Raw genomic sequence first — 24,182 nt, 5'->3', positions numbered from 1 at the left:
CCCGTCCTAAGCTTCGCCTCCCAGAGTCCGCGCACCGCCTGGCCATGTGCTACGACATAGTCAACGCCCCGCCCCTGCCCCGCCTCCTGAGCCCTTCTCTGGGTCTGGCCTTAGCCCCGCCTTAAGACCTGTCTCCTGGGCTCTGCTCTGAGTCCCGCCTCCTGAACCCAATGGCGTTTATCCCCGCCCTAATGCCCTCCTCCAGGACTCTTATCCTGCCCCCACGCAAGGCACCGCCTCCAGGACGCCACTAACTTGGACGCTTCCGAAGCCCAGCTTCCAGGATCGCCCTATCCCGGCCCCACCCCAGGAACCGCCAACCTGGACTCTACCCAGGACCTGCACCAACGTCGCTTATCCTGGCCCTACCCCAGGCTTCGCCCTCATGACGTTCATCCTGGCCACACCCCAGGCCCCGCCCTCCTAACGCTCATCTTTGCCCCGCCCTAGAGTCCACCCCCAGGACGCACCTCCTGACCCTATCCCCAGGCCCCGCCCCCTCTCGGCCCCCACGCACTGCTCTCGGCCCGCCCCCTCTTCAGTCCAGGCCCGGCTTCCTCCAGGTCTCCCGGCAATGCTGCGGCCCCGACCACCTCATGGCGCCCGAGGACAACGCGGGGACCGAACTCTTGCTGCAGGGTTTCGAGCGCCGCTTCCTGGCGGCGCGCACACTGCGCTCCTTCCCCTGGCAGGTGGGCGGCGGGGCGAGCGGAGAGGCCCGCGGGGGTCGCGGGAGTCCAGGGGCAGACGGGATGGGTCTCCGTGCTGAAACCCCCGGCGCTCCGGCCACGTGCGTTCCTGGGCTCTCCCCGGTCAGCGCCGCGAGATCCGGTCCCCGTCCCTGAGGCCTGGCCAGAGTCGCTCGCACCCCTTCTGCCCCGCGAGCTGGCGGCGGAAGCTGGGGGCGTCTCCACCGCCTTGTGGGGCAGACGCGCGCTCAGTGTGGGGTACAGTTCACGATCATTTTTACTTTTTAAAGGCAGTAATCGTTCTGGTCACTGGGACACAGCTGCGCTCGCCCATTCTAAAAAGTCAGCGCCCTCAGGCCCGCGGGTAACCACCTCCTCCTGAGCGCGGTGACCAGGTCACTGGCTGTCTCTCGGGCCTTAGTGTTCTCATCTGTATGTGGAGCACTGCACAGAATCGGCTCATGCGCTGAGGCTTTCACGCCTGTTATAGAAGAGACAGAGAAGGGGGTGGCCTCTCCTCTCCCTGGGGACCTGCCATTCTCAGCACAGGCACGTGGCAGGCAGCAGCCTCCCTTCTGCCAGCAAAGGGGCTTAATACACCCCGCTCCATTTGTAATTCATGTGCAGTGAGCTCACTGGGATGAGTCAGTTTGGATATATATTCCTCCCTGGGTCTGCCCCATTTTATGGGGTGCTGCTTAATCATTTGCGTTATTCCATTGACATGAAATATTTAGCACTCAGAGATCATTTCTGGTCAGGAGAAATTTGTGCATTTTTAACCCAAGATAGAAACCTTCATAAAAGCATCATAGGTCTCCATTCAATATTGACTATAGTTGTTCACATGCCCACACTGAATGCTAACTTGGGCTCACCCTCAACACCCACGAGGTGGGTACTATTATTATCACTCACATTTGACCAGAGGGATTGTTTGATTAGGGTGAAGTAGTTGAGAGTTCAGACCCAGCAGACGGCATGCCTGCTTCGAATCCTGGCCCAACCCCTGGCCCTGTGTGACCTTGGGCAAGTGACTGCATCTCTCTGTGTTATTTTTTTCTTATTAATAAAATGGGGGATATAATGATACCTACCTCTTAGGGTTGTTGTCAGCATTGAGTACAAAAGCCTGTGGATCAGTGCCTGGCTCATGGTAAATGCATGTCGGTGTTAGCTAGTGTTTTATTCAGTCTCAAAATGTTTAATAAATGCCTTCCGTGAGCCAGGCACCATGGATCAGCTGTACCCATGATAGATGAGGCTCTGCTTGCATGGGAGAGCCAGAGAATAAACAAATAAATGAATAAACAAGAAAAGACCAAATGAGAGTGGCTTTAAAGCCAATAAAACAGGGAAATGGTGAATGGAGCAACTGGGGAAAAGTGTCACCAAAATCAGGGAATCAGGGAAGCCTTCCCCAAAGAGGTGGCATTTGAACTGGGGCCTGAGTGGTGAAGCAGCCAGCCATGGGAAGGGTTTGGGGAACAGGATATGCAAAGGCCCTGTGGTGGAAATAAGCCAGCTGTGGTTGAGGAACAACAGCAAGGCAGCCAGTGTGGCTGGAGTGGAGTGAGCAGGGTGGGCCAGGGGTGAGGGAGAACAGGCCAGAGAGGGGGATTAGCAGCAGGTCTTGTAGGGCCTTTTATGACATAGAAGGAGCTCTGAAGCAATGAAGTGCCTTGCCGTGTGTCACATACCAGCCGAGACAGTCTGCCTAACTTGGGAGCCAAAGCTCGCTGCTGGGCTTGAGGCCCCTGTAAGAGGACAATGTAACCCAGGCTGGTATGGGCACATTCTGCATTTCCACTTAAACTCAGATGGCAAGCCCATCAAACCTTGGTGCCATGGCTGCCCTGGTAATTCCTGGCTGACCAGTGTAACCAGGGAGCTGGCCCATGACCTTGGTGGCAGCTGAGTAGCCAGGACTAATGCGGCCAAGAGTCAGCCTTCTTCCTGTGATTCATCCAGGTGCACCCTGCGACATCTGAAGGTCAGGCTTTCAGCCGCTGTGGCTTCCACTTCCAACTGGCTCCACGTCCCCAGGGAGGGATCACATAGAGCTTTGCCAACACACTCTATTGCGTGTTTAATGTTCCTGTGTATGCGCCCTTGAGATTTCTCTCTCTCCCGTCCACACAGAGCTTAGAGGCAAAGTTAAGAGACTCATCAGATTCTGAGCTGCTGCGGGATATTTTGCACAAGGTAAGAATCCCAGAGTCCCTGGGACTCATGACCCTGCCTCCTGAATCTCTCCGGAAGACCTGAGAGAAGCAGCACAGGTGTGCTTGTACCCTTTAAAAACAGCCCTCTTCAAAGAACAAAACCACTGAGTCAGCACTGCAGGAGGGTGTCAGCACCTCCCACAGCTCCTGCGCTTTCGTTTTCTATCTAAGACTTAGACAAAGACATCAGAATATACAAAAATCTGCAAGAGGGGGGAAATCTAGGGAATGTTTTTTAAACCATCCACAGCAAAAACAGAGATGACAGGTGCAAAACAGCTTCTAGCATTTGGTAGATGCTCAGAGACTTTCTTTTTTGCATTCATGAGGCCTGTTCCACCCACTCCTGTCTCTTCTAGACCTAAATGGGCCCTTGCTTTGCCCAGGGTGGGGTTTGGACTCAAGTGCATCTGCATGCAGGTGAGAGCCAGGATCACCACCTGGCCCAGCCACAGGCTGACCTTGGCCTTGAGGGCCAAGGGCAGATCACCCTGCATCCTGGGTCTTCACCTTCGAAGGGTCATGAGCCCTTCTGACAAGACAAAGAAATAGACTCCCTCCCAGAAAGAAGTGCACCAGAAGAATACATTTTCCGTACAAACTCAGGTGAGGCAGACATCCTCCACCCCCACCCACCCAGCCCATCCTAGGAGCCCCGGTGAAGAATTCCTGTGCTAGAGGTGAACCAAGATTATCCACGTGGAAAAGATGCAGCCACAGCAGGGAAGACTTTTGGGGCAATACAGTAGGTCAGGGCTTCGAGCATGGAGATACCTGAAGTTATCTCACACCTTGCTCTGAGTTCCACCCTGAGCCTCACTCTCGTAGGTGGTGAAGCATGAGATGTAGGGAGAGCTGCTTTAAAACCCAGCACAAGGCTGGGTGCACTGGCTCACACCTGTAATCCCAGGTCTTTGGGAGGCTGAGGTGGATGGATCACCTAAGGTCAGGAGTTCAAGACCAGCCTAGCCAACATGGCAAAAACCCATCTCTACTAAAAATAAAAAAATTAGATGGGTGTGGTGGTGCACGCCCATAGTCCCAGCTACTTGGGAGGCTGAGACAGGAGAATCGCTTGAACCCAGGAGGCAGAGGCTGCAGTGAGCCAAGATCGAGCCACTGCACTCCAGCCTGGGTAACAGAGTGAGACTCTGTGTCAAAACAAATGAAAAACCAGCACCAGCATGAAGAGCCTGTTTATTGCGTGGGGTACATTGTTGCACTTGGGCAGAATCTGCATCCCTCCCAGCCAGCAGGCACTGCGGACCGTCTCCTCCCTCTCCCTCCAGGCTCCTGTTTTCCCACCGTCCCTACTCCTGCTGCACCAGTCCCTCTGCCCTCCTTTCCAAGTGCCAGCCTGTGGCCACCTCAGAGCTTGCACAGGCTGTTCCCACTGCCTGGAACTTGCTCATCCTGCGCTTGGCTTCTCTTGGCTTTAGCTGGAGTCACCCTGAGCTTCCCCTCCCCTCCATCCTGTCCCCAGGGACACAGGCTCCAAGAGAGCAGTTGCTGAGTGGGCCTTCCCGCCTCTTCCATAAAGCCAGATAGTTGGCGACTGTCCTTACTGCAAACCCTGGTTCACACTGACCCCTGTGGGAGGGAGGTGGTTTGGGCCCACATGCCCTGTGTTCCTGCTCAGATGGGCATTAGAAATGCTGCCATAGCCTGTGCCACTTCAGTGGAAGCATTTTTAGGAAACGGCTTATATCTTAAGACAAACTTCAGATGCGTGGTGCCAGAACGCTGTGTCCAGCTGCATCTTTGCTGAGGGATCGGGTAGCCTGGAGTTTGCCCTCTGCTGTGTTGGCTTGAAGCTCATAGGAGACTTAAGATGGGCTCTCGAGCAACCAACGTTCTGTCCTTTGCCGTAGACTGTGAAGCATCCTGTGTGTGTGAAGCACCCGCCGTCAGTAAAGTATGCCCGGTGCTTTCTCTCAGAACTCATCAAAAAGGTCAGTTATGGGCAGTGTCTACCCAGTAGCCAGACAGCATAGCCACCGGCGTGCTGCACACCCTGTCCTTCCCAGGCCCTGGGCCTGCTTTGCAAACCCCAGCATGGCGGGGGCCTCCCCAGGCAACTGGCTACAGCTGAGTGTGACCCATGGGAGACAGTGCAGGGCGGGAAGAAGGGGAGGCCAGCGTCTCTCCCTCACTCTGCCTCCTGGGGTTTCCAGAGCAGCTGCTTCTCTGGGGCCCCATCTCCTAGCATTTGAATTCTCATTCCTACCAGGCTGGTCCAGCCCACAGCACTGGAACCCTCACTCACACCCTCTGTCCTGCCCGCCGAAGGGTTTGGAGTTTCCTGCTCTTGTCCATCTCTGGGTTGCCCCACGGGCCCCTGTTGGAAGATTTAGCTCTTGCCATACCTTTGGAACTAGTTCCTCTGGTGAATTCTCTGCATTGATCCTGCTGGAATGAGCTCTTTCCTGACTGATACAGGATGGATTTTATTTTTTACTTATTTATTTAGTTTTTTGAGACAGTCTCACTGTGTTGCACAGGCTGGATTACCGTGGCACAATCTCGGCTCCCTGAAACCTCTGCCTCCTGGGTTCAAGCAACTCTCGTGCCTAGCCTTCTAAGAAGCTGGGACTACAGGCACACGCCACCATGCCTGGCTAGTTTTTGTATTTTTAGTAGAGACAGAGTTTCACCATGTTGGCCAGGCTGGTCTCGAACTCCTGACCTCAGGTGATCCGCCTGCCTCGGCCTCCCAAAGTGCTGGGATTACAGGCATGAGCCACCACACCTGGCCTAGGATGGATTTTAAAGATGGGCCCGAACATGCATGGTTTGACATGAGGATATCGAGAGGCCGTTCCTTAGTAGGCAGTAGCAGACCTGCTGAGTGAAAGGGCCACACTTTCAGCAAATAAACAATCCCCTGCTTCTCCAATACCTGCTTTCTCCCTAGTCCTCCCCAAAAGGGTGCATCTGTGGTCACCAGCAGGTCTGCCCTGTGCCACCAGGAGAGGGCAGCAGTCACCCAGTGTACCCTGCTGCTGCCCTGAGAATCGTAGGACGGGGCCAGCTGTGGAGAAGCAGCCTACTGACAGCCACAGCCTGCAGCATGGGCCGCCCTCACAGTTCTGCCTGGGCTCGCTTAAAATCACCTTTTGTTTTCCTCCTCTCTGTGTTTGATCCAAACACAGAGCTCTCTGTCATGGTCATGTGGCAGCTCTCACGGAATCCTTGTCTCCTGCCCTAGACTACACCTAACCCTACCATCTCAACACCTCTTGTTGAAGGCCCTCCCGTCCAGGTTTCCCTACCAAGTGGAATTATTTCTTTTTAGAGACAAGATCTCTGTTGCCCAGGCTGTCCTCAAACTCCTGGGCTCAAGCAGTCCTCCCATGTCAGCCTCTAGAGTAGCTGGAACTATTCGGCACACACCACCATGCCCAATGAAGTGAATATTTTATATACCAGCTGGCCGGTATTACACCATTCCATCCCAAATCTCCCCTCCAAACTTGGTGAAAATCATCTGACCATTTTTACAGATTAGAATGAAAGCAAACAAGCTCTCACTCTGTCTGCCCCCAGCACGAGGCTGTCCACACAGAGCCTTTGGACGAGCTCTACGAGGCGCTGGCAGAGACTCTGATGGCCAAGGAGTCCACCCAGGGCCACCGGAGGTGTTTGCTTGTATGAGAAGGGCACCCTCCTCCCCCTCACAGCCCAGATATCCTTCCTGCACAGACAAAGTGAAAACGTGGGTGTGGGTTGAAGTCCTGACTCACCCATTCTGCAGTCTTAGATATGAGGTCCATTAACCTTCTTTAGCCTCAGTTTCCCTGTCTGTAAATCAAGCACTTCAATAACAACAGCATGTCTCATGGGATTGTTGGGCATTTGTCCAATAGGTGACACACACTACCTGCTTCACAAGGACCTGGTGCCCAGTCCTCAAAGAATACTTGACAGGGCTGGACATGGTGGCTCATGCCTGTAATCCCAGCACTTTGGGAGGCCAAGGCGGGTGGATCTGAAGTCAGGAGTTCGAGACCAGCCTGGCCAATATGATGAAACCCTGTCTCTACTAAAAATACAAAAATTAGGCCAGGAGTGGTGGCTCATGCCTGTAATCCCAGCACTTTGGGAGGCTGAGGTGAGGGGATCACCTGAGGTCAGGAGTTTGAGACCAGCTTGGCCAACATGGTGAAACTCCATCTTTACTAAAAATACAAAAATTAGCAGGGTGTGGTAGTGGGCGCCTGTAATCCCAGCTGCTCGGGAGGCTGAGGCAGGAGAATCTCTTGAACCTGGGAGGTGGAGGTTGTAGTGAGCCGAGATTGCGCTATTGCACTCCGGCCTCAGCAAGGAGAGCGAATCTCTGTCTCAAAAAAAAGTACAAAAATTAGCTGGACATGGTGGCACACGCCTGTAGTCACAGCTACTTGGGCAGCTGAGGCAGGAGAATTGCTTGAACCCAGGAGGCAGAGGTTGCAGTGAGCCAAGATCGTGCCACTGATTCCAGCCTGGGTGACAGAGCTCAAAAAAAAAAAAAAAAATAAGATAAAACATAGATACAGAAAACCACAAAGGAAAAACATAGCATATTGAATCATCACAAGGCAGTCACCCCTTCACTGCCACACCTGGCCCCTGGCCACCACTGACCTGTGCTCCATCGCCAGAATTCCGTTGTCTCAGGAATGTTCAATGGATGGAATCCTGTGTGGACTGAGATAAGTGTCTTTCATGCCGCGTGACACCGTTGAGGCCCGTGAAAGCTGTTGGTATGTCAACAGTTAGCTGCTTCTCATTGCTGAGTGGCGATTGGTCCTGTCATGGTTTATTCAGCCCTGCGGTGGATGGCTACTTGTCTTCTAAGCCACTTGCCTTCTGATCGCTGGACTGACTCTCTCGCCCTCTCTTGGTGCAGTCCTCGGGAGGCTCGGTCACACTGTCCGAGAGCACAGCCATCATCTCCCACGGTACCACAGGCCTGGTCACATGGGACGCCGCCCTCTACCTTGCAGAATGGGCCATCAAGAACCCGGCAGCCTTCATTAACAGGTGACCTCGGGGCGCAGGGCAGGGCACTGAGGCAGGCTTACCCTGGTGCAGTCGAAGACACGGTCCCATTTCTTCCCACCAGGACTGTCCTAGAGTTTGGCAGTGGTGCCGGCCTCACAGGCCTTGCCATCTACAAGATGTGCCACCCCGGGGCATACATCTTCAGTGACCCTCACAGTCGTGTCCTCGAGCAGCTCCAAGGGAATGTCCTTCTCAATGGCCTCTCATTAGAGGCAGACATCACTGCCAACTTAGACAGCCCCAGGGTGACAGTGGCCCAGCTGGACTGGGACGTAGCGACGGTCCATCAGCTCTCTGCCTTCCAGCCAGATGTTGTCATTGCAGCAGGTAATGCCCAGCGCCGGGCATCCTGTGCAGGCGGTGTCCTTGCAGCTCTACCCAGCTCTTGGCTCTGGGAAAAGGGAACAATGGACGCTGTCGGACATGGACCTGATGGGGCTTCCAGAAGAGTTACTCTGGGCCTCCAGGGTGACATCAAAGGACAGGGGTGCCTCTTAAGGTGACCTTCAAGCCGCAGCCCTCTTGTTGGAGACAGGCATACTCCCGTTACAGTCGTCACCGCATGGCTCTGTCCCAGAGCCGTGCCCTGTGTCCTTCAGAGACCACAGGAGGAAAACAACCGCTTCTGGGACGAGGCCAGGGCCCTTGAGAGAAGGTGGTGTTTGGCTGGGCCACTGAAAACCCCTCACCCCTGCCAGCACACTCAGTCCCCTCTCTGGTGGAACAGAGCTCTGCCTGTGGTCCTGGGTCCCAGCCCTGAAACCGACAGGTCCAGCCGTGGCCAGGGACACAGGCCCACCCCTCCAAGCCAGCAGACCAATCGGCAGACACCTGAAACACGAACTTCATGGCAGGGTCAGGCTTTCTGTCATTCAAAGCCCTCTAGATAGACCGAGAACCAGAGCTGGTTTTTTAAGGAACACCAGTAAGTCTGGAGATTTTTTTCTTTTGCTTCTGTCTTTTGCAGCTTTCTCTACTAAGGGTTCTCCTTTTTCACCCAAGTAATTGCCTTTCCATCTAATGGCCAAAATGGTCAAATGGCAACTAATAGTCTCATATGACTGCTGCCTCTCTGGCCTCACCCTGCTGCTGAGGTCAGCATGAACTGGAACTTTCCACTTGTCCCTTTCAGTAACCTAAAGCTTTCACCGTAGACGTGCTGTATTGCCCAGAAGCCATCGTGTCGCTGGTCGGGGTCCTGCGGAGGCTGGCTGCCTGCCAGGAGCACAAGCGGGCTCCTGAGGTCTACGTGGCCTTTACCGTCTGCAACCCAGAGACGTGCCAGCTGTTCACCACCGAGCTGGGTGAGCCCCAACGCCCACCTGGTCCTACATGGTCCCCGAGCTGTCCCTGCAGGACTCCAGTGGAAGTGAAAGAACTGGGCGCCGGGGAAAAGCTAGGATGCCCCACATTCCCACACCATGCGGGGAAATCGGGCAGAGGCCGGTGAGCAGGGTGGGCTCGGGGCGTGTGGGGCTTGCGGCAGGAGGAGGGCAGCTCAGTACAGGGAGGAAGGGTCTGAGCCCAGCAGCCCTACTATGTGCTTCAGAGCAGGGTTCCCTAAGCCCTTGGGCCTTGGTTTCCTCATCTATAAAATGGAGGTGGCGGGAAGGGCAGTCGGAGTCAGGGCTGGACACAGCTGTGGCCTGCAGGATGCTGGAGCACAGGCTGTACAGGCGGATCCTCCACGTCACTGTCCTGAGCACCCAGTTGATGGAAAACGAGCAGGGTGACTATAGACAAGGGAAACTGGACCCGTAGTGGGCCAGCCACTGTCCTCAGACCTGACATTTGTCAGACCCCAGCACCTGTGAGGGTGTGCTGTCATTGTCACGTCTCACCGACAAAGACACTAGGACACACAGAGGCCAAGCGACTCCCGAGCTCCCGCAGACTGCAGCCCGGCCACCTGGCTCTCGTGCCTCCACACTACACCCAAGCTCCCCATTGCCACCAGCCTCTGCCCCAGCTCCCCCTGAGCACAGCCCCTCCTGGCAGCCATGTGCACAGATGCACCCGCAGCAGCCTCTGCCTGCACACAGAGACACGGACGACCCAGTGCCTGTCCACGTGGGGCACCCCGTTAACTACAGAGTCAACAAACAAGCCAACACACGAAGGCATACTGGGTTCCACGACAGAGTCCTGCACAACCTCGCACAGGAGGCTGGCCGGGCGCGGGGCTCAGGCCTGTCATCTCAGCACTTTAAGAGGCTAAGGCAGGAGGACTACTTGACCCCAGGTGTTCAAGACCAACCTGGGCCACATAGTGGGACCCCATCTTCACAAAACATACAGAAACTAGCCAGATGTGGTTACACATGCCTTAGTCCCAGCTACTCGGGAGGCTGATGTGGGAGGATGGCTTCAGCCCACGAGGTGGAGGCTGCAGTGAGCCCTGATCTCACCACTGCACTCCAGCGTGGGCAACAGAGCAAGACCCTGTCTCAAAAAAGCAAAAAAGCAAAAAAAAAAAAAAAAAAAAAAAAAAAAAGGAAGTCTTTCTTCAGATACTTACGTGAAAAAAAAACCTGCAATATCTTTTAAGTGAAAAAAACAGTGCCAAGCAGCACACATATTATAAGCCCCCACCAACTTTTTTTTTTTTTTTTGAGACAGAGTCTGGCTGTGCCCGGCCACTTTCTAAGCTTTGTGAAGAGTGAGTTGACTGAGCAGCCAGGTAGATGTGGGTTCAGATCTCTGCTTCTGTCCTGCTGTGCCAAGTGCTGGGGCAGACGCAGGCAGAGAGTGGACAGCGGCATGGTGCCTGCTGCTAGCCATTTCTATGCAAAACCAGATTTCTGGTCCCATCCTGGAGGCCAATTCTAGGTACGTGGGTGGGCCTGGGAACCTGTGAACCAAGTAAACTGACTTAGACACCCCCACCCCGCCAGGCCTGTCCTAGCAGCCCCACACAAAACGCTCATGTCCTGTCCCCAAACACCGCCATCCTCAAACACGTGCTTTGTTTCCAGGCCGGGCCGGGATGAGATGGGAAGCGGAAGCTCATCATGACCACAAACTGTTTCCCTACAGAGAGCACTTGGAGATGGCAATGCTGAACCTCACACTGTAGGACTCACACACGACTCCAACGGGATTGTGAGAATCAAGTCACTCTCGTGGGAAGAATTTGTATATGGGAAAGCGGATAAAACTTTCACTGGACTGGAATGCTTGGAGAATGTTAAATTCCAAATCAGGAACCACAAACTGCCCTCTAATAAGACATCAGCTGTCTAAGCGTGTGGGTGCCCCCTTTCTGCCAGCAGTTCTGGTTCTTAAGAAAATCACCATAAATCAGACATGAAAATTTTGGCTGCAAAAATAACATTTTCTTTCTGCAAATAAAAACGTGTGTATCAAGGATGACGTTCCCCCAACGTGGACACACTTGGTTCCTCAGAAAGCCAAGCCCGCTGCAGCTGCCACATCCCTGGACACACTCGGTTCCTCACAAAGCCAAGCCCGCTGCAGCTGCCACATCCCTGTACTCACTCGGTTCCTCACAAAGCCAAGCCCGCTGCAGCTGCCACATCCCTGTACTCACTCGGTTCCTCACAAAGCCAAGCCCGCTGCAGCTGCCACATCCCAGGGCTTATGGTGCAGTAGGTGCTTTTTTCAAGACAGGAATGAAAGTGTTAGGAACACGGCAGAAAGATTACACCTGGAGACCAAATGCAGGATGAGGAGTACTGCAGAGGTCACAGGGAAGTCACAGAACAGTAATACGCTAGCAGGGGCATGGGGCGTGAAGAACAGAAGAAGACAGGAAGCGTTTCAGAGACTCCAAAGAAGAAATCAGGGCCAACCAGAGCTTCCCGGGTCATTCACCAGGTGGCACCAGTGCCGTCATTTCAGCTTCTGGCCACTGGAAGGCGCTGCTCGAAAGGGTTTGCCCTGAGACTCCAAGAAGAAGCTGCAGGAAGGACAGCAGGTTCCCTGGGGTTTTAGCCTCTGGCCCAGGAGTTATGTGTCCATAACCAAAGGGAGCACAGTCTGCACCCAGCTCTCATCGCATCAGAGCTGCTGCGACTCCCGCAGGTTCTTCCGGAACTGGTTTAGCTTCCCTGCAGGATCAGGAAAGTTTGATAAAAGCATCTGCAAAATGTGAAAGAGCAGAGCTTACCTCATTGCCTGTCCCCACCCCATCCCAGGTCACCACCTGGCTGACCCCAGGTCCCCGACCCAACAACAACCCCTCCCAAGTCCCTAACTCCCTCACTTGGACTTGAGACCCTTCACACCCCAGCAGCGCTCCGCCTCCAACTTGACATCATGCTTTCTGGAAACTTCCCCGTATGTCCCACTTTCCCACACTTGGTGCGCTGGAGCACCTTCTGGCCTCTACATGCTGTACGTTCCCCTGTGAGCACCCTCCTCTCGGCCTCTGGCCAACACAGTCCCACCCATCTGTGGGTAACAAGGGGGTGTGGGTGTTCTTTTCAGCCTTGCTAAACTGTCTGAATCAAGGATCACAAACTACAGCCTGCAGGCCAAATCCAGCCCACAGCCTGTGTTTGTAAATAAAGCTTTGTTGGAACAAAGCCACACCCCTTAATCTACAGATGATCTGTGGCTACTTTCACACCACAACAGAGTACCATGGTTCTGACAGAAACTGGGGGACCCAATCTAAATGACTTCTGACCTGGACCTTTACTGAAAATCCTCCCAATCATTCTGTTGACAAGAATGATGTATTACTTTTTGCAATAAGAAACAAGTAACCTTTGCAGAATTCCACCCATCTTTCAAGTCTGGTCCCAGAAGTTCCCTTTGCCCACGCACCTACCTGATCCGATCACTTCCTAAACTGCAGCCCGGCCCACCCGGCTCCAGCATCATTTGTGGAGTGTCAGCTCCAGAAATCCAGAGGGCAGGTGGGGTTGTGTCCTAACTTTCCCGATCCTACTGTACCGAAACGGGACAGCAGAGTAGGAAGCCTCTGTGACTTCTGCTCCATCCCTAGCTTTTCCACCAGACCCCCCATGGTCCCACCCTGGCTGTGGGAAGCATGGATCGGGGAGCGTGGCTCGATGCCAGTCTCCAGAACCCTGCCCACCCTGGCGTGGTGGCAGACATGGCTACCTGCAGCTGAGCTGCCAGTTCCTCTGAGTCCTCAAAGACCAGGCCATTTTCTTCATGTTTCACCAGCTCATGTAAACTGCAGAGAGAACCAAGGGAGCCTGAGAGCTGCCTGGAGAAGACACCAGACCCCTGGGGTGCCCAGCTGGGCTCCCACCCACCCCACGCTCAAGCCAGGCTGGGGTTTGGAACAGGGGGTGTGGTTTCTGGGAGCTGGTTCTTAGATTTGGCATCTGAAGGGTATAAAGGCCTGGGGGGGGGGGGGGTGCACATCAAAATGTCCAAACCGATTTGAGGAGGGAGCCTTAAGGAAGGTTTGTACCTTCTGTGCTGGATGCTCTTCAAGTACTGAAGAATTATTTTTGCATGTTTTTCTTAATTCCATGGCCATGGAACAAGTAAAGGCAACCCCCTGGGGACAGGTTCAGCACATAAAAGATGACTTTTCTAGGACGCCAGCTTTGATCCCGACATTCCCTGGGCTCAGCTCACACAAGGGGCTCGCATCCCTGAATCCCATCCAGGAGCCGGCTCCTGAGCAGAGGCCAAGGGCTCAACTTGTGCTGGGGCTACTGGTTCTAGAATCTCCTCTAACGCCACCCTTCCAAACACCCATCTACGCTGGGTGGAGTGAGGCCACAGCATGACACTCATTTAACTGATTCAAACCCACCATGTGAGCTTGGCCAAAAGGGACATGGTGGGAGGGAAAAACAAAGAAAACCATGTAAGCCTGCAGGCAATTCCCACCAATTCTAGTCTAGGAGCAAAAGCCCCGAGTGGCGTTCTAGTATTTAGGGTGCTTTTTTTTTTTTTTTCATATTGGGTTGGTGCAAAAGTAATTGCCATTTTCAATGGCAAAAACCGTGATTACTTTTGTATCAACCTAAATATAACATGAGCTCTAAATGGAAGCAACTACTTCAGTGAGGCTCAGCCCAGGAACAGTACCGGTAGGGCTCCTCCTCATGGTCTCCAGTGTGTGCTGGACTGACCGAGGGGCAGGGCCTCACTGTGGACAGCTCACTCTGCACTGCTCCCCCTCAGCGGTGGATCTGTGAAGCTATCCCCAGAAAGATTCGGGTTCTGCTTCTACCACTTGAAGTTCACGGCACATGCAGGCAGACAGCTCCTGAACATGTCCACCACCTTCATGGGCAGGTCCAGGCCACTGGAGGACGTGTCTAGACAGACACCCAGGTCCACCGACCCTGCTAGGCAAGAGGGGTGGGTAAGAGCGCTGGTCTCTGCCCTGGGAACATAAATCCTCCCAGCACAGTGAGACAACATCCCCCGAGGGGAGTGAAAATTGGATAAGGCCCCCGACAGCCCCAAGGACAAGTGGCTTAAGCTGGCCAAGCAGCCACACGGCCTGGCTGGGACATCTGAAAGTGTAAGTTGACAGTTTTTCTACATAACCACAGTTTGGTTTTTTTTGTTATTGTTTTGTTTTGTTTTGTTTTGTTTTGTTTTGAGACAGAGTCTCACTCTGTCACCCAGGCTGGAGTGCAGTGGCACAATCTCAGCTCCCTGCAACCTCCACCTCCCAGGTTCACCTCCCACCTGTAATCCCAGCATTTTGGGAGGCCAAGGCGGGTGGATCACCTGAGGTCAGGAGTTCAAGACCAGCCTGGCCAACATGGTGAAACCCCATCTCTACTAAAAAAAAATACAAAATTAGCGAAGCTAATTCGTGGCAGGTGCCTGTATTCCCAGCTACTCAGGAGGCTGAGGCAGGAGAATCACTTGAACCCGGGAAGGCAGAGGTTGCAGTGAGCCAAGATCGTACCATTGCACTCCAGCCTGGGCTACAAGAGCGAAACTCCGTCTCAAAATAATAATAATAATAATAATAATAATAATAATAATAATAATAATAAACCACAGCACACCCACCACAAACCAGCTGTCAGTGTGAAAATAAAGCCAAATGGCTTAACATTTCTAAAGACTAGCTGGGGCCAGGCATGATGGGTCACGCCTGGAATCCTAGCAGTTAGGGAGGCCAAGGCGAGAGGATCACTTGAGGTCAGGAGTTCAAGACCAGCCTGGCCAACATGGTGAAACCCTGTCTCTACTAAAAATACAAAAATAAGCCAGGTGTTGTGGCGGGCTCCTGTAATCGTGTAATCTACTTGGGAGGCTGAGGTGGGAGAATCGCTTGAACCCAGGAGGCGGAGGTTGCATGAACTGAGATCGTGCACTCCAGCCTAGGCAACGGAGCAAGACTGTCTAAAACAAAGACTAGCTGGAGAATCCTGCCAGGAAAAGGCCCTCAGCCTCCAACTGCTCTGCTCACTCGAAACTGGAAGAGGCGGCTCTAGAGACGCATCAGGAACAAGCCACGACTCCCCACTTGGAGAAATCAAAGGGGAAAGAGACGGAGGCAAAGGAGAACCATCTCAGTGGGAGAGGCGACGCTGCTTGACACATCGTCCCTGTACCTCCCAAAGCCACTGCCCTCCCACACCTGGGCAACAGTGGCCCCAACCCCAGGCCCAGGCCTCCTTCAGGAAGGAAGAGGACTGAATGGAGGGCGTGGCAGACTGAAAGAACGTGGCCTCCTCAAACCCCCTGGTAAAGGGCCTCTGGGGCGACCTGGCAGGGAGGGGCTGGCACACCAGGAAGTAGCCTCCTCCCGGGAGTTCAGCCAGAGCCCAGGTCCTGTCCCCAAGTGGCCTCCAGAGCCACCTTTTCAGAAAAAGAACATCCTGCCCACCCCTGCTCCCCCTGCTTAAGGCCCCGCCTCCTCCCTGAGCCTCCTGCTGGCCTCTCACCTAGAAGCAGGGGTAGTCCTCGGCCCTCCAGCCAAGGTGTGCAGACCTGGATGTGCTGGAAATGCTTCTGGTGGATGAGGCGGCTGTAATACTCCGTCAGAGGCCCTTTGCCTTCACAGAGAAGAGCAGACACTGCCATGGAACCCGTCTCTGTCCCTGCCACATGGACCCAGGCCCAAGACACTCCCCCCTAGGAGGGATCCTTTTCCCAGGAGCTCCACCACTCGACAGCTCCAGTCAGGCCTCATCTGTGCCCTTCCAGAAGCAACCCAGGAGCCCCGAGACCTGCAGGGATATGTACATCCTGACGGCTGACGCATACCCCTGCACCTGCAGCCAGCTGGACTCGGGCTGCAAACATGGCGGGGTAAGCACTGGCCTGACACCCGACCGCCCACTGGGTGGACCCAGCCTTCTGTCTGTGTTGTGCGCAGGGGACACGAGGACTCCCCCTGCCCTGACACAGCCCCCAGAGCACATGGCGCAGGTTCCAAGCTGCCCCTGCCCTGCCACAGCCCCCAGAGCACATGGTGCGGGTTCCAAGCCACGCCTGCCCTGACACATCCTCCAGAGCACATGGCGCAGGTTCCAAACCACTCCTGGGAGCCTAGAGGCCAGAGGAGGGAGGAGAGCAGGACCAGCAGCTGACCCAGACCCCGCCTCTTCCCACACCACTTCCGCTTTTCTCCCTCCTCACTGAGTCACCTTGAAATGGCTCAGCAGCAGTAACTGTGGGACAGGGGCTCTTCCATTTGAAAAATTAAAAGAGGCTTGGTTAAGGCACCAATGACATGGCCGGGCACAGTGGCTCATATCTATAATTCCAGCATATTGGGAGGCCAAGGCGGGTGGATCACCTGAGGTCAGGAGTTCAAGACCTGCCTGGCCAACAAGGTGAAACCCTGTTTCTACTAAAAATACAAAAGTAAGCTGGGTGTGGTGGGCACCTGTAGTCCCAGCTGCTAGGGAGGCTGAGGCATAAGAATTGCTTGAATGTGAGACGCGGAGGTTGCAGTGAGCTGAGATCGCACCACTGCACCCCAGCCTGGGCGACAGAGACTTTGTCTCAAAAACAAAAAACAGAAAACAAAAAAAGACATCAATGACAAAACAAGAAAAAAAAAATATGCTTGGAAACTACTGAAAAAGTAGAAAGCTTGGTATCTACAGATTCACATCTGGGCTCCCTGCCCTGCTGTGAAACCCTCTGAGCCTCAGTTTCCCACATGTAAAGCAGTATAAGACCCTATGGCAGAGAGCTGCAGTGAGGATTAAGGAGACAAGATCGTGGGAAGCACAGGGTAAAGGCGGCGTGCCCCTCCCTGGACTCCAATGCCTGGAGTCGCAAGACGAGCTGAAAAAGGAGCCAGGCACTGAAGGACAAAGCGGTGCTGACTTTGATCATCTGTGTTTCCCAGTGCGGTCCAATTCACGGTGGTTTCCAAGCGCCTCCTGGAGGAGAAAACACATGAGGGTGTGGTCAGGGTTCTCTGCTGACAGACTTACCTTGGGGAAGAAAGAGAAGCTCTGAAGATGGATCATGGCCGTGACTGCATGTCAAGGAGAATCTCCTTGATGACGCTGAGGCCCACGTCGAGATAGAGTAAATATGGTCCAATTAAAACGTGTCTATTTTACCACATTTTTAAAAACAAAACAAAACAAAAACCCACAAAAACAAAAAAGATGGAAAAGAAGACAGGGGTACAGGCACCAGTGTTACATGTCTGACGGGGAACATCTATTCTTCAAAGCTTGCAGCTGTACACGTAGGTTTTAGAATGTCTGTCAGCAGTGCACATGATCTTAGAGTGGGCTGTGCAGATAGACCTTTCCAGGTCATGTAATTGGATTAAGTTAATTGTAATTAACGTACATGTAACTGATTAGGTTGGGGTACGTTCCACGTCAGGTGACCAGACGCAGTATAAAAGGCAGCCTGGAAAGCAGAGGTCCCTCTCTGCCCCTTCCTCCGTCGTGCTGGATGCTGCATCGCTTCCAGCGGGGCTGCTCCAGCACCTGCCCATCTCAGCGCCAGCCAGGGAAAGAAAGTAGACGTGTAATTTCAGGGTAGTTTCACTGAACAATTGTTTGTTTCACGCAATCCCTGAGGGGTGGGGGGGGGGGGGAAGACAAGGGAGGCCGAAAGAAACCGATCACACTGGGGCTTGCTGGTGGGGTAGGATGTGTTCTCGTTACTAGTAATTCTTGGAACAGAAAACGAGAAAGCATTTCCGTCTCCACGTGTGGGATAAGACCAAGATGGGAATGTGAAAGGAAATGTACTGCAGCATGCTGAATTGGTGGGTAAATGGAAAAAGGACCTTGGAAAAAAGGGTGGTTTGCCCTTCAGCCGTGTAAGACATCGATACGATATGGCACTTGCTCACCGTTTGTTTAGATGAATTCCTGTGGCATGTGTAAAAAACCAGAATATTAAATAAAGAGGGGCTGGAGCTAAAGCCAAAAAGATAGAACAGGAAAGACCATCACCTGCTAGTGTGGTAGAGAGGAAGATAACTTCTCTCTATGAATTTGTGTTTGGAAGTTGCCTAATGAAATGGCAAGAGTAGCGATTCAAGTTGGCACAGGAAGCATCCCTTTTCCCTGATTTCAAACAGACCTGCCAAAGGGTGGTACACGCCATGCCCTGTGTCTTCGATCATTCTGTCTGTCAAGGGAGATAGAATCATCGTGTCTTCTACCGGAGTGAATCGTGATAGACCTAAGTCCGGTCTCCAGAATCAGTTGTTTGTTTGGGGTTGAAAGCTCAACTCCCCATACCTAGGCCACGGGCCCTGTGGCAGGCGAGGTTTACTCTCGGACTAGGTAATCATGGCAGAGGAACACACAATATCTGAGGATGCACACAGCACATTGTGTTCCACAGATTTGACCGACCGGTGGTGAGGTCTCCTCATGACCACACTGGCAAGGAGTTAGCGGGGGGCTTCCTGTGGGTGTGTGAATATCCAATGTGCTTAACCATCGACATGTGTGTGTTTGTGTGTGTTTCAGGTGACCCAACAATCAACCCCTGAAAAAGGCGATCATAAAACCCCCAGGAGACGAAGATGATGGCACGTCGTGACCCCAAACCTGGGGCAAAGAGACTGGTGAGAGCCCAGACCCTCCAGAGGCAGCGGAGGGCCCCAGATGGGCCAGGGGCTCCCCCGCTCGATGAAGAAGATGCCAGGGTAAGTCTAGCCCTGGATCGCTTGGGTATCGGGGTGGGGGTGGGGGCTGGGGGAGGGTGTGTCACACGGTCCTCAGAGAATGGGTTGGATTCCAATGAGTTCTGTCACCACCACCCAGGTTGCTTTTCCCATCCAAGGTGGGCGTGGCTTGGGACCTCCTCCACGGCCCGATAGGTCCCTTGAGAGACTCTTGGGGGCAACCTCCCTTTCTACTTAGAGTCCTGTGTAGCCACGTTTGGCTGTGTTGTTGACATCGGGTTCACCATCGTGCCCCTTAGAACCTTGAGTCCTTCCTTTTAGAGTTCCTCCGTCACATGGGCTTTGGCAGGGAACATCGTATCTGAACTCTCCCAGCACTTAACGGCCCCCATGCCGGTGTCCCCTCTTTGGAATCCTTATTCAGCTCTGAATTCACAATCCGTCTCAATGTTGACGTGGGATCGCTGCCTGTGGCTTCAGCTCACTCACTGACATCACTTCCTTTCCACCCACAGCTCAAGTGCAAAAACTGCAGGGCCTTTGGCCACACGGCCAGAAGTACCAGGTGCCCCATGAAGTGCTGGAAGGCAGCCCTGGTTCCAGCGACCTTGGAGAAAAAGGAAGGGAAGGAAAACCTGCAACCATGGAAGCCCCAGGTTGAAGCCAACCCGGGGCCCTTGAACAAGGATAAGGGAGAGAAGGAATAGAGACCAAGGTGAGCAGTGGGAGGGGTTTTCACCACTCTTAGGGTACTGCCTCCTAAGGACATGGTGTCTCTGCACCTGCACACCGTGTGCCTTTCCGTCTCCGGGCCAGGGAAGGAACGCTGCAGAGAAATAGGCCGGAGCTCCGTGTCCTCTGTGGTTCCACACCCAGGAGCTCCTTTGGCTCTGGGAGATTCAGGGACGGGGAGAGGCGGGGGCGCTTCGTGCAGGTTCCCCGCGACAGGGGGAAAGTGATGGAATCCAAATCACAGTCCTTATTTGGGAAACCTAGAGGGCCACCTGGAGGATGGGAAGGTTGGCACGTGAGGGAAGGTGCAGAGGCGGAAAGGGCACCAGATGTCCATTTCTGTATCACAAAACACGGAATGGGGCTGGGCCCCAGACAGGGTTCTCCCTGTCTCCTGGCGAAAACCAGGGGGCACGGCCTGAGCTTTTTCTGTTCTGTAGGCAACAAGACCCGCAGAGGAAGGCTCTCCTTCACATATTTTCCGGGAAACCTCCAGAGAAGCCGCTGCCAAATCAAAAAGTGTCCACGGAATCTTCTGATTATCTGAGGGTGAATGTCACTCTGGGCCCCTGGTCTTTTTCTCCTCTAGGTCACGCTGGTTGATTTCCTTTCAGCTTCCCGTCTGCGGGAGGGAATCGGGGAACCCCTCTTTCTTGCCTTCTTGGGGTCAGGGACTCCATGATCCTTCCAGGTCAATTTGATTCCAGGCGAAGGCATCTGAAGATGCCGTATTTCCTGTGGCTTTCTTTCTGTCCTATTATGGCAAGCCTGCCAACAACGTGTTCCTAGCGGCATGAGGAAATTCGTCCCTCAGAGGCCCCAAACGTGGAGAAGGCTAAACCCAGGAACATGCATGTGTTCAGAGAAGACGTCCTGAGAACCCTTGAGCCACCAACCTGCCTTCGGAAGGGCATTAGTCCGTTCCACTTCATGGAAGGCTGAGTGGAGGCGCTTTGATCCAGTTAATGCCCAAGACGCGATCTTTTGAACAATGGTGTGCTTAGATCAGCTACACATAGCTCGAGAGCGCATCTTTCATCTATCTTGTCTTGATCAGCACTCAGGTGGAGGGTCTGTCCCTACTTCCAAGGACCGCCTGTCGATGCTGTACTAAGAATTTCATGGTGTGTGCACGTTGTCTTTGGATGTGGTTGATTTTCATGTTGGCTCCATGCTTAGGAATTTCTAATCAGTGTTGTTTCCTCTCTTTCAGGTTGCAAGCGGGCCAATGCCGGTCCACACAACCAGTAAGAGGCCGCGCGTGGACCCTGTCCTCTCTGATCGCTCAGCTACCGAAATGTCTGACAGGGTCTCCGTCTTGGCTTCACTGTCTCCCCTCAGAAAAGCCAGTCTGAGCTCCTCCTCAAGTCTCGGACCAAAGGAAAGACAGACAGGGGCTGCGGCCGACATCCCTCAGCCTGCAGTCAGGCACCAGGGCCCCGAGCCTCCCCTCGTGGTGAAGCCGACACACAGCAGCCCTGAGGGTGGCTGCCGAGAAGTTCCCCAGGCTGCCTCCAAAACGCACGGCCTGCTCCAGGCCATCAGACCCCAGGCACAAGACAAACGTCCTGCGGTGACCTCACAGCCCTGCCCACCAGCCGCCACACACACCTTGGGCCTACTCTCCAATCTCAGCTTCGGGCGAGGAGCCAAGAGACCTGCCCAGGCTCCGATTCAGGCTTACCTGAACTTCCCCAAGAAACCGAGACTGGGTCCCTCGCAGATCCCCGAAAGCGCCATCCAGGGAGGTGAGCTGGGGGCCCCGGAGAATCTCCAACCTCCGCTAGCAGCAACCGAACTTGGACCAAGTACTTCGCCCCAGATGGGCAGGAGGACACCCGCCCAGGTGCCCAGCGTCGACCGGCAGCCTCCGCACAGCAGACCTTGCCTGCCTACTGCCCAGGCCTGCACCATGTCCCATCACCCAGCGGCCAGCCATGATGGGGCCCAGCCTCTCAGAGTGCTCTTCCGGAGACTGGAAAACGGACGCTGGAGCTCCAGCCTCCTGGCGGCCCCCTCATTTCACTCTTCTGAGAAGTCGGGAGCCTTCCTCGCTCAGAGCCCTCATGTGTCAGAGAAGTCTGAGGGTCCCTGTGTTCGTGTCCCACCGAGCGTCCTCTATGAGGACCTTCAGGTTTCCTCCTCCTCAGAGGACAGCGATTCTGACCTGGAGTGAGATTGCAGGTGGCAAGAGCTCCTTGGCCTCCAGCTCCCGTGACTTGGAGGGGACTGTGGGACTGAGGAGTGCAGAGCAGAGAGCAGACTCTGTGCGGCGACTCCGAAGCTCCCCGGCTGTGGCGCTTCTGTGGATGTGGGAGCCCAGGCCAGGCAGGGAGCAGATGCAGGGACTCTGCCTCATTGAATTCTGGTGAGGGATGTTGTAGTTCGCGTGGTTCTCCGGAAACGCGCCAGGAAAAGCTTCCGTGCCAGAGATTCGTTGCCTTAGAAACTGTGTGACGCGCAGGAGTCAGACTTCCGCTGGGACGTCAATAGGAAACTGGGGAATTACTGTGTATTTGCTCTCTAGATGACTGAATAAGGGAAAAGTTAGGGAACCCTGAGAGGTGCAGCCCTTCCTCTGTGCCCCGCCCTGAGAGCAGTGTTTCGGACGCTGGGAAGCGTGCTGTTCAAAGCGCTCTCGGGGCCTTCCTCAGCCTCGAAAACTGGGCTCCGGAATGCCTTTGTAAATATGTGTGTTGAATTTGTTTTGAAGTGAATAAAATTCTCAAAAAGATGACATATTGTCTTTTGACTCTCATACCGTGTTTGTGTTTAACTGATTTTCCAAGTGAAGGGGTGGCCTGCCCCTCCACACCTGTGGGTGTTTCTAGTCGGGTGGGATGAGAGACGGAGAAAAGAAATAAGACACAGAGACAAAGTATAGGGAAACAACAGTGGGTCCAGGGGACCGGCACTCAGCACACCAAGGACCTGCACCGGCACAGGCCTCTGAGTTCCCTCAGTTTTTATTGATTATGATTTTCATTATTTCATCAAAAAGGAATGTAGTAGGAGAGCAGGGTGATAATAAGGAGGTCAACAAAAAACATGTGAGCCAAAGAATCTATATCATAATTAAGTTCAAGGGAAGGTACTATGCCTGGACGTGTACGTAAGCCAGATTTATGTTTTTCTCCACCCAAACATCTCAGCGGAGTAAAGAGTAACAAGGCAGCATTACTGCCAACATGTCTCGCCTCCCGCCACAGGGCAGCTTTTCTCCGAGCTCAGAGTTGAACAAATGTACGATAGGGTTTTACACCGAGACATTCAGTTCCCAGGGGCAAGCAGGAGACAGTGGCCTTCCTCCATCTGAACTGCAAGAGGCTTTCCTCTTTGACTAATCCACCTCAGCACAGACCCATTACGGGTGTCAGGCTGGGGGACAGTCAGGTCTTTCTCATCCCACGAGGCCATATTTCAGACTATCGCATGGGGAGAAACCTTGGACAATACCCTGCTTTCAAGGGCAGAGGTCCCTGCAGCTTTCCATGGTGCATTGTGCCCCTGGTTTATTGAGACTAGAGAATGGCAATGACTTTTACCAAGTATACTGCTTGTAAACATTTGGTTAACAAGGCACGTCCTGCACAGCCCTAGATCCCTTAAACCTCGATTTTATACAACACAGGTTTTTGTGTGCTCCAAGTTGAGTCAAAGCGGCTGGGGCAAAGTGGCTGGGGCAAAGCCACAAATGAACAACATCTCAGCAAAGCAATTGTTTAAAGTACAGGTCTTTTTCAAAATGGAGTCTCTTATGTCTTCCCTTTCGACATAGACACAGTGACAGTCTGATCTCTCTTTCCTTTCCCTACATCCAAGGGCTTGAAAATTTCTTGATTTGTTAGTAATCCAAATCGTTATGTCTCCGAAACAGAGTTGACTGAGGGGACCGCAGGGCTGGGCATGACCTTTAACTTCGTATACATCCACAGGAGCAAGAAAACCTCAGTCCCGCGCTACCAACACGCACCTAGTAAAATTTCGCCAACTGAATCTCACGCACGCTAACACGTGGGGAGCGTTGCTTGCACCACGAGTCCCCATTTGGCTCAACCGCCGATGCCAAGTGTGTGGTTCCGATTGCGACGGCCCCCCGTGAAGTGGCTTCCAGATGTGCGAATGAACCAGGCAGAGTTTCACTGGCCAAATAGACCCCAGCATAGCTGAAGTTAACTCCCAAATTTGGGATGTACTTCAGAGGTAAAACATTCATCCCGTCTTCTTTCCGGATGTCTGACACCGGGCCTTTCCATGGTTCTCCTCCTGATCCTAAGAGTAGCTGAGGTAGAGACTCACTGAAAGATCTAGGCTGGGATAACCCATCATGCACAGGCTCTCTCCATTCTCTAACCTGGGAACAACTCTGAGCAGGATTCCATATCTAGGCGGCCTCGGAACTCAGCGGGATTTTCTGAGACACACCAAATGGCTGCTCCCTTTCCGCCGCTG

At 53.7% G+C, this 24,182-nt stretch overlaps 2 protein-coding genes across 8 annotated transcripts; both read left to right on the top strand.

Annotated features, from left to right (window-relative positions):
• The first annotated feature begins 349 nt into the window (after positions 1–349).
• Positions 350–12,504, top strand: LOC101128260 (putative protein N-methyltransferase FAM86B1). 7 transcript variants are annotated; one of them, XM_031006641.3, is made up of 8 exons: positions 350–692; positions 2,832–2,894; positions 4,786–4,866; positions 6,461–6,562; positions 7,803–7,936; positions 8,019–8,284; positions 9,112–9,261; positions 10,933–12,504. In XM_031006641.3, exons 1-8 carry the CDS (start codon positions 597–599, stop codon positions 11,031–11,033), a joined length of 993 nt encoding a protein of 330 aa, XP_030862501.2. In that variant the 5' UTR covers positions 350–596; the 3' UTR covers positions 11,034–12,504. The 7 variants fall into 7 exon arrangements, with proteins under 7 accessions (XP_030862501.2, XP_030862498.2, XP_030862497.2 ...); XM_031006638.3 differs by lacking the exon at positions 6,461–6,562 and having other exon boundaries at positions 10,994–12,504; XM_031006637.3 differs by lacking the exon at positions 6,461–6,562.
• Positions 12,505–18,226: 5,722 nt separating this feature from the next.
• On the top strand, positions 18,227–22,467 carry LOC101126312 (protein FAM90A5-like). The gene is made up of 4 exons (XM_063709065.1): positions 18,227–19,019; positions 19,514–19,713; positions 20,171–20,279; positions 20,944–22,467. Exon 4 carries the CDS (start codon positions 20,959–20,961, stop codon positions 21,904–21,906), a length of 948 nt encoding a protein of 315 aa, XP_063565135.1. The 5' UTR covers positions 18,227–19,019; positions 19,514–19,713; positions 20,171–20,279; positions 20,944–20,958; the 3' UTR covers positions 21,907–22,467.
• Positions 22,468–24,182: the final 1,715 nt, after the last annotated feature.

This window comes from Gorilla gorilla, chromosome 7 (genome assembly GCF_029281585.2).
Source record: "Gorilla gorilla gorilla isolate KB3781 chromosome 7, NHGRI_mGorGor1-v2.1_pri, whole genome shotgun sequence".
NCBI classification, from domain to species: domain Eukaryota; kingdom Metazoa; phylum Chordata; class Mammalia; order Primates; family Hominidae; genus Gorilla; species Gorilla gorilla.
This window is presented reverse-complemented; position numbering and strand designations above follow the sequence as displayed.